This window comes from Rhinopithecus roxellana, chromosome 6, assembly GCF_007565055.1.
Source record: "Rhinopithecus roxellana isolate Shanxi Qingling chromosome 6, ASM756505v1, whole genome shotgun sequence".
In the NCBI taxonomy this organism is placed as follows: domain Eukaryota; kingdom Metazoa; phylum Chordata; class Mammalia; order Primates; family Cercopithecidae; genus Rhinopithecus; species Rhinopithecus roxellana.
In genome coordinates this window covers 104,623,760-104,632,772 of record NC_044554.1, presented here as the reverse complement: position 1 = coordinate 104,632,772, position 9,013 = coordinate 104,623,760, and the positions used below count along the sequence as shown (strand labels likewise).

The following is a 9,013-nucleotide window of genomic DNA, read 5'->3' as shown; positions in this document are numbered from 1 at the left end:
ACCGTGGGGTGGATGTCTGCAGAGGCATCTCCCAAAATCCACGCACGAGGAAGCTGGGCTCACGGGCTGCCCACCGTCCGAGTTCTCTAGGACCCTTGAAAAGGACCCGTCTGCAGATGCGTGGATAAAGCAGCGCCAACCCCCTCTCCACTCACCCGAGGTCCCCAGAGCCCTCACACCCACAGACCCAGGAAGGAGGAGGGCTGGAGCAGGACTCGGAGCGGCTGTCTAACGAGAGTGGAGCTTCAGCCTGGGAAGATGAGGAGACTCGAGATGACGGTGGTGGCTGCACAGTGCCGTGAATGTGGCTGTGCCCCTGAACTGTGCACTTAAACATGGCTGATGGTGAATTTTCTGTACATGTATTTTATCACAATTTTTTAAAATAGCAACAAAAAAACACTTGGAAATGAGGTGTAGACGTCCGTGCCAAGCCCCAGCGTTTCCCAGCAAGCCTCCGGGATGTGCCTGCGCACCCTGCCGCAGCCTGAGCGCAGCTGTGAGAAACGGGGGCACCCAGGTCTGCCCGGTTGAGAAGGTGGCACCTCCGGGTTCGGGTCTCACGTGGCCCCCCCCTCCCTCCCACCTGCCCCACACCCCTGCTCACGCCCCTGGGCACGAGTTGAAGGAGATTTGACACCTGCTCACTCTGTTTTCACTGAGCTAGGCTTGTTTACACTTGAGGATGAGGCGTCTGGACCGCCTGGCTTGGGGGCCCTGGCTGCGCCCCGGGGAGGAGCCCTGTGATCTCTCCGGGTTGTTTCTTCCCGGGTGAGATGGGGTGAGAGGCTGCGTGAGTCGGGCAGGCGGGGTCAGGGTTCGGGTTGGGGTTGGGGTTACATTTGTCTCAGTGCTTTGAGGGGAAGCTCAGCAGTCACTCATCCCCCTGCACTGGGCATCCCTCACGTCGGCTGGGCCTCCATGAAGCGGGGCGGGAAAGGGTCAGCGTTTCCTCCCCACGTGGGCCTGGGGCTCCCCTGGGCCCGCGGAGATGAATACCCCAGGCCAATGTAAGGTGGGGGCATGAGGGTCCCCTGCGGGACCGGGAGGGCGGGGCCTGAGTCCTCCACCCCACCCAGGAGGCCCTGACGACAGCTGGGAGGGACTCTCCACAGCCCCTGCCCTGGAATGTTCCACGCCCTCCAGAGCTCCAGAGGGGCTCACCAGTCACACTGGACGGGGTGTCGCGTGGCCCCACCTGGCGCCGGGACCCCGTTCTCTCTGCCCTTTCAAGTTTTCAGTGTCATATTTCAAATGTCTGAGAGGAGAATAGTGAAGCCAGCACTTGTCCCTGCTCTTCCCCAGAAATACGTGAGCAGATGCAGCTGAGCCCCCCTCCCTCCACCCCTTCTGGTCCTTGCAGCGGGTTCAGCAGGTCCAGCAGCCTCCGTAGCAGCAGCCCCGCCATGACTTAGGGACCCTGCAGCCCCACCAGGGAGTGTGAGGCCTGCCATACGTACACCCGCCCGTGTGTCCCGGCTGCCGGGTCCTGGCCTTGGGGCACCGCTCCATGGGGTGCAGGTGGGAACGCACCACGGCTTATCCTCTTTTCTTGTGAGGGGCCACCTGCTGCTCACATGCATGCTCTGCGCTGGGACGGGGGCCAGGGCCGTCTCAGACACCAGGTGTCCCAGCACACGCGCCACGGGTCCCGCAGTCACCATCACCCACTTCACAGAGGGGAAAACAGCCCGGAGTGGAATAGGTCTGCTCAGGTCCCCAGGAAATGGGGCAGACCCAGGAGCCTCCGGCTCCAGTTCCTGTCTCCAAAGGAGAATGTGGGCCTCGCCTCCCTGCACCTGTCACGCGCATGGAGGAACAAGGGCAGCCCCGGTGGTGTGGCTCACAGTCTGGCACTGCAGGCCGACTGCCTCCAGGTACAGCCACAGGAACCGTTCCAGGAACAGGAACAGAGTGGGGTCTGCAGGAGTCCCAGGGCCTGGCGGGTGCAGGGCTCACATGCTGAGGACACCTGTCTGCGCCTGTCTCTGGCTGGATGCAGCCACCTGCTGTCTCTCTGCAGCCCCAGCTGGGTGGGCCCTCAGGGGAGCTCGGTGGGTGGGAGTGCAGCTTCAGGGGTGGGAGAGTGGGCAGGGCCCTGGAAGCGCTCCTGGGGGCTGGCAGGGACTGAGCTGCAGATGGCACCAGGGAGTGGGGATCCCACAGGGTCGGGCAGGGGGAGGCCTGGGTGTAACCGGAAGCAGCTGCTGACCCTGTGGGTGTGGGGGTGGGAGTTCTCAGGGCCCTCCCAGAGCAGTCCGAGCTGGGGGCTGGGAGGGGAGTGGGCAGGAGGACCCGGGGACTGGGGGAGCCCCTAGGGCCTGGGCACTGCGCACAGGGCCTGGGCCCTCGGCCGCATGGTGAAAGCCCGGGCAGGCGTAGTGTCCAGGGAGGCCGGGCTGATGCCAGGCGGGGGCAGCAGGCAATACTTCTGCAGGAGGCCAGCAAACAGCAGGAAGAGCTCCGTCCTGGCCAGGCGCTCCCCGACACAGACACGGCGGCCTGCAGGGGAAGTCGAGGCACAGAGTGGGCTGTGCCAGGTCTGCTCCTGGAGGGGAGGGGTGGGGACCTCCCCAGGGGGGCGGAGGAGCAGCCACAGCTGCCTTCAGAACCTGAGATCAGGAGGTGGGAGTGGAGGCGGCAGGCGGAGCTGGGGACGTCCCACCCCTGCAGCCCTGGTAGTGCCACCCCACCCCAGCCACGAGGGCTGCCGACCTGCAGAGAAAGGCAGGAAGGCCTCCCGCTTCACGAAGTGCCCGTTCGCGTCCAGGAAATGGCCCGGGTTGAACTGGCCTGGGGTCTGCCACTGTGTCTCATCCAGCAGCACCGAAGTCAGCAGGGGAATCACGGGCGTGCCCTGAGGGGGCAGCCAGGGCACAGAGAGGGGGGCCCCAGGGAAGGTGGGACGGGGCCCAGATAGGGAAGTTTCATTCCAGGATGTAGCTCCTGCCACACCCACCACACCTGGTGTTAGCCCACTTTGCGGGTGAGGCACCCGAACCCAGGGAGGCCATGTGACCCCAGGGCACACAGCCAGGGGCCCCGAGGATAAAGAGGACACCCAGGATGCACGGAGAGGGACACCCCAGGACACACAGAGGGGACCCCCCAGGACACATGGACAGGGATGCCCACAGGACACGTGGAGGGGACCCCAGGACATGCAGGGAGGCACCAGGTCTGTTGGCCAGAGCCCCAAGTGCTGGGCTGTGGGGTGAGGGCTGCCTCCCTCCTGCTTCTGGCTGGACGCCCTTTATTGCTTCCAGCTGGGGAGCCCTGGGCCATCAGGTACCCACCGGAGGCTCAGCCGTCCCAGTTCCCCTGCAGCCCCGCCGAGGCCTACCCCGAAGGAGATGGAAGGGGCGAGGGAGGCCCAGCCCCACCTTGGGGAGCAGGAAGCCGCCCAGCTGCATGTCGGTGGCGGTGCAGCGGGGCACGTGCGGCAGGAGCGTGATGAACCGCTGCACTTCGTGGAGCACGGCGCTGGTGTAGGGCAGCACCTGCTGGTCCTCCGGCCGGGGAGGCCGCCCACGGCCCAGCACGCGGTCCAGCTCCTCCTGCACCCGGCCTGGGGCGAGGGGTGGGCCACGTCGGTGGGAGGGCCGTCCTTCGGCCCTGGGGGTCCCCCCGGGGGCAGGTGTCGTCTCGCCCGGCGCCAGGGTCTCACCCTGCACGTCCGGGTGCCGGCCCATCAGAAGTGTGGCCCACTGCAGTGTGGCTGAGGTCGTCTCCGTCCCGGCCATGACCATGTCCAGGGTGCAGGCCACTGCGTTGTCCTCAGCAAACAGGCCCTCGGGGTCATCCGCCTGCGGAGGCATGGGGCAGGGCTCAGTGGGATGATCTGGGGTCTGTCCCCCACCCCACAGACCCAGCCCAGCCCTGGGCTCCACTGTGGATGCCCCAGTGATCTGGGCTCAGCCATCCCCCAGGCAGGCACTGTGGATGCCCCGTTTCCCAGACGAGGAGACTGAGGCTCTGAGGGCCCGCCAGCCATGAGGTGGGGAGCTTGGTGCAGGACTGGTATGGACCCCTCCCCAGCCCTGCTCCCCTGGGGTGGCCCTCAGGACTCCTACAGGCCTTCGAGGAGGACCTGGGTCCCGGCACACCTGGCCCTGCTGGATCAGGGCATCCACATAGCTGCACACGGGGTCCCCTGGGCGCATGTGGGGCCGCCGCGCCTCCAGGAGTGTCCTCAGAATGGCGCGGACCTCCTCGATCTTTCGCAGGACGGGCCGGTGCAGTTGGAGCAGGGACCCAAGCCAGGGGTAGACGTTGAACAGCTGGGTAGGAGGCAGGAGGAGCAGAGATGAGGACGCAGCCCCAGGGCTGCACCCTGGCAGGCAGTGATCGTCCCCAGCGGCTGTGTTCACACCCAGGGACTCTGGGCAGATGTGCTGGAGGCGGCCACAGAACAGGGACCCTTCGCCCTCAAAGGAGGACCAGGGACTCCCAGGAAACCCCCGTCCGTGCCCTGAAAGGGGACAGTCAGGCAGGTTTGCACAGCAGGACCTCCTTCCATCCTGGAGAGGGAGGAGGGAGGCGACTGCCACCGTGGAAATAACCTTGAACATCCTGTGAGTCATGGAATGGGAGACAGAGCAGACGTCAGACCTCGGAGAGTTGGGGCTGCCGTGGACACGAGGCTGTATCTGAGGGGTGAGCCTGGCACCAGCGGGTGCTCCGTGACTGCCATAGCCACCCCACCACACCTCAGGCCACTTGCCTTCCTGGCGTGTCCGTGATCACCAGTAGCGAGGTCCACACGGCTCCTCCGTGGCAAGGAGCTGGCGCCAGCAGGGAAAGCCAGGGAACGCTCCGCTGCCCTGGCGCTGCCCCGGACCACACAGTGCCATGCAATCTCCATCTTCCAGGTGGGCTCCGGGCCCGCCTGGCTGCACCAGCAGGCAGGGTGGTCTCACCCTGGCTAGGACGGGTGGAAGCTGTGCCCCCCGCTCTCGCTTGTGAACCCGCCGCTGCCCTCACTCCCGTCACGGCCCTGCCACTGGGAAGCCAGGAGGACCAGGACCCGTGGCCTCTGGGTCCAGCCGTGACGCGGGTATCACACCTGAGATGCAGGCTTCGGTAAACACACATCAAATACGGGGAGGACCCAAAAGAGGGAAACTTTACATTTTGAAGCAAAATGAAATGCACATGAGTTCCAAACATCAGAGGGATCAACTTTTGTGGTTTTGGGGCACTGTGAAGGGTGTCGGCGGGAAGGTGCCTGGACTGTCAGGGCTGGAGGGGACATGGAGCCCCCGCAATCCTGGGGAAGCCATGCCTGCCTCCCACCCCCGCCCTTGAGCAGGTGCATCTGTCACTGATGAGGGCGTCCGGGGAGATCAAGATCCCCCATTTCCTGGAGAGCACAGCGGCTGGTTTGAGGCCACACAACCAGCTAACGTCAGATGGGTCTGGATTCAGGCCCTTGAGTCTGATTCCTTTTGCAAGGTGGGAGGGCCAAGAGCTGAGAGGGGACAGTGCTGGGGCCCCTGTCCTTCCCCTGCACGCCCAGCACCCCGGGCTCCACCCCACTCCGAGGACGGGAGGCAGCCCCTCACCTGCAGGCCAGGGGACCCCAAGAGGACCATGACCTCATCGATGAGACCCAGCAGGGACACGAACACAGGGTCCCGGTAGTCGAACCGGCGGCCGAAGAGGAGCATGAAGGTGATGTTGGAGGGAGCCCAGCCCAGTAGGGCCAGCGGGAAGGGCTGGCCTGCGAGGGAGACAGGCCTCAGGCACGTCGAGGCCTGGGGAGGGGCGTCCCCAGCCCCCTGCTCACCTCCATAGCCATCCAGCTGCCCCGAAAGGCATTTCAGTTCCTGCAGAATCTTATCAGCCACCGGCTCCCGGCCCACGCCCAGGCTGTGCAGGGCACGCACCGTGAACTGGCGGGCAGCTCTCCAGCGCGCCCCGGACGAGAAGAAGATGCCTGTGGGCAGATGCAGCGCCCAGTGAGCCCAGGTTCTCACCCCTGCCAGTCCCACCAGGCGGGCAGATGTGCCCAGCGAGCCCAGGTTCTCACCCCAGCCAGCCCTGCCAGGTGGGCAGATGTGGTGCCCGGCGAGCCCAGGTTCTCACTCCAGCCAGCCCCACCAGGTGGGCAGATGTGCCCGGCAAGCCCAGGTTCTCACCCCAGCCAGCCCCGCCAGGCGGGCAGATGTGCCTGGCGAGCCCAGGTTCTCACCCCAGCCAGCCCCGCCAGGCGGGCAGATGTGGTGCCCGGCGAGCCCAGGTTCTCACCCCAGCCAGCCCCGCCAGGCGGGCAGATGTGGTGCCCGGCGAGCCCAGGTTCTCACCCCAGCCAGCCCCGCCAGGCGGGCAGATGTGCCCGGCGAGCCCAGGTTCTCACCCCAGCCAGCCCCGCCAGGTGGGCAGATGTGCCCGGTGAGCCCAGGTTCTCACCCTAGCCAGCCCCGCCAGGTGAGTGGGCAGGAAGTGAGCAGGCTGACCTAGGGGTAGTAAGACTGGCTGGGCCCTCACCCCCATCTCCACTCCCGTCCCCCTGGACTAGACCCGGCCCCTCTTGACTTGGGATGAAAGGACACCTGCTTGCTGGTCCTGAGCACCTGACCTGCTGTGTGGGCACCTGGCCCTCCCCAGCACCAGCCCGGAGGCCCAGCTCCTGCCTGCCCTTCCCCAGGCCACCCTGGGAGCCTCTCCCGTGGCTGGAGCCCCCACCCCTCCTGGGATCCAGGTGCTGCCACACCCAGCAGCCCCCACAGCGCAGGCCACACACCTACCTCCACCTCGCTGGATGAGCTGGAAGATGGCGATGGGAGGGCGGTCGGCTAGCTCCTGCCCAGGGCCTGCCAGCGCCTCTTTGACCACCTTGAACCCTGTCAGCACCACCATCTTCTGGCACCCCAGGTGCACGGTGAACACCGGCCCGTAGCGTTCCGAGAGCTGGCAGGGATGGCAGGCGTAACCCGGGCAGCCCTCACCCACAAGGCCCCCTTTAGGCCCCCTCAGGACCGGCCTGTGCTGGGCAGGGGTGGGGACAGAGAGGAAATGGGGGCAGGTGGAGGGAGGCGCCCAGATGCCATACAGCCGGCTGTGCAGGGTGGAGCAGGCAGCATCCAGCCTGGAGCCCACAGAACCCCCTCACCATCTGGTGCTTGGCATGGCTGTTGTGGGCTTTTCTTTTTAGCCCAAATTCCCAGGGGGCTCTTTTGAGCCCTGAGTCCAGGCAGCAGGGATGGGGGCTGGCTGTCTGCTAGGGTGGCACTTTCTGAAATGCCAGAGTCTGCACAGAGTGAGAGCCTGACAGGCCCGGCCCCCAGAGACCCTGACCGTCCTTGGCTGCAGCCCGGCCAGCAGCACCCCAGCCCACAGTTGGGGGCAGCCAACTGCCCAACTGGTCAGTCCTGTCCCGCTGACCCTGCCTGCCTGAGTGAGGACTGAGCGACAGAGCCGGTCAGGCTGCCCCGTGCTGTGTACGCATACTCTCTGTCCTCAGCATCCCTGCCCAGGAGGCACGGGTCCTCTTCCCATTTCACAGATGAGGAAACAGAGGCTCAAAAGTGGGAAGTGGGGCCGGGTACAGGGGCTCACGCCTGTAATCCCAGAACTTTGGGAGGCCGAGGTGGGTGAATCATGAGGTCAGGAGATTGAGACCACGGTGAAACCCCGTCTCTACTAAAAATATAAAAATTTAGCTGGGCGTGGTGGCGGGCACCTGTAGTCCCAGCTGAGGCAGGAGAATGGCGTGAACCCGGGAGGCAGAGCTTCCAGTGAGCTGAGATTGCGCCACTGCACTCCAGCCTGGGTGACAGAGCGAGACTCCGTCTCAAAAAAAAAAAAAGTGGAATGTTTTTACTGTTGAACACCTGAGGGCCAAGAGGGGCTGAGCAGGCAGCTGATACGCCCAGGCCCTCCTCCCATCTGCTGTCCCTCAGCCCGGTCTCCTGCAGGCTTTCAGCAGACACAGCCTCCCCCAGGGAGCCCTCCAGACTCCTGCCCCTGTGCTGGACCCTGGGTGGCACTTCCAGGGCTGCTTCTTACTCACTGTGTCTGCTTCCCTCTGGGAAAGGGCGGCTTTCCCTTCCCAAAGGCAGGATGGGCCCTCCGGCCTCCTGCGTCCCCCGCTGGGCCCGGCACCATGAGGGAACAGGCCGTGGAAATGGGGACCGGCTTCCCCAGGAGTGGGGCCAGGACACAGCAGCTGTCCGGGCGGCGAGAGCTGCCCAGGCTCCCTGACCTACCTCCATCAGGGACCGGTCCTGTTGCGACAGACGCAGCAAGTGCAGGTTCCCGATGAGCGGCAGCGGGCGAGGCCCCGGGGGCCACCGGGGGGCTGGGGAGGTGTCTTGGGCGTAGGCACGGAGCAGCCCCCAGAGCCCCAGGAGGCCCAGGAGCAGCAAGAGCAGCAGGGCCATGAGGACGTGGCTGGTGAGGCCCCACTCCCCTCCTGGGCCCCGTCCTCCCCGCGCCCTTATAGGCCTCCCCAGGAGGGCGTGCCCGCACCCCACCCACCCCACCACCCCTAGAATGTGGAACGAGCAGTTTGCAGGGCAGCCCCCAGCAGGCGGCTTAAAGCTGCAGGCCTGCGTGGAATGTGGGGCTGAGGCCCTGGTGGGGCCGGGTAGGGGAGCGCAGGACGGGGGCCCTCTGGGGTCAAGCATCCATGTCCCCTGTCGGGAGAGAAGGATGCAGCCCGTGGACTGTTCTGCTGAACCCACCAGTCCAGGCCCCTCGGCCTTGGCCACCCCTCAGAACTGGGATTCACAGGGCTCTGGGGCCGAGGTCCTGGCTTGGAGGGGAGCTCCCTGCCTTTCACAGGCTCTGAGTGGGACCCTATGGAGCTTGGGGTTTGCAGGCCTCTCCCAAACCCCATCCGTGTGCACCCAGCTCTTCTCTGATCAGTTCCCCACCGGGCAAGGGACAGGAGTGAGACCTCAGGACGGCCCGTGAGGGGCCTCAAATCGCACAGCCCTCACAAGCTGCCACCTGCATCTCCCGACACGTTTCCTGAGGGTGTTCACCCCGGGTAGCAGCCTGCTCCTTT

General features: G+C 65.6%; 1 protein-coding gene across 1 annotated transcript; it reads right to left on the bottom strand.

Moving 5' to 3' along the window:
* Window positions 1-2,314: 2,314 nt before the first annotated feature.
* LOC104664941 (cytochrome P450 2W1) lies at window positions 2,315-8,384 on the bottom strand. Its single transcript, XM_010366639.2, has 9 exons — window positions 8,211-8,384; window positions 6,750-6,912; window positions 5,789-5,938; window positions 5,565-5,722; window positions 4,107-4,280; window positions 3,668-3,806; window positions 3,384-3,568; window positions 2,716-2,857; window positions 2,315-2,502 (listed from the first exon to the last, which is right to left on the bottom strand). Exons 1-9 carry the CDS (start codon window positions 8,382-8,384, stop codon window positions 2,315-2,317), a joined length of 1,473 nt encoding a protein of 490 aa, XP_010364941.2.
* Between the last annotated feature and the right edge of the window lie 629 nt (window positions 8,385-9,013).

What these genes read in the sequence shown, in the direction of transcription:
- LOC104664941 (XM_010366639.2), bottom strand. Translation starts at nt 8,384, where the DNA reads ATGGCCCTGCTGCTCTTGCTGCTCCTGGGCCTCCTGGGGCTCTGGGGG. An exon ending in GCGGCTTCCTGCTCCCCAAG is followed by an intron (nt 2,858 to 3,383) that starts GTGGGGCTGGGC and finishes CTGCCCCCTCAG; the next exon opens with GGCACGCCCGTGATTCCCCT. An exon ending in CTTCCTGCCTTTCTCTGCAG is followed by an intron (nt 2,503 to 2,715) that starts GTCGGCAGCCCT and finishes CTTCCCCTGCAG; the next exon opens with GCCGCCGTGTCTGTGTCGGG.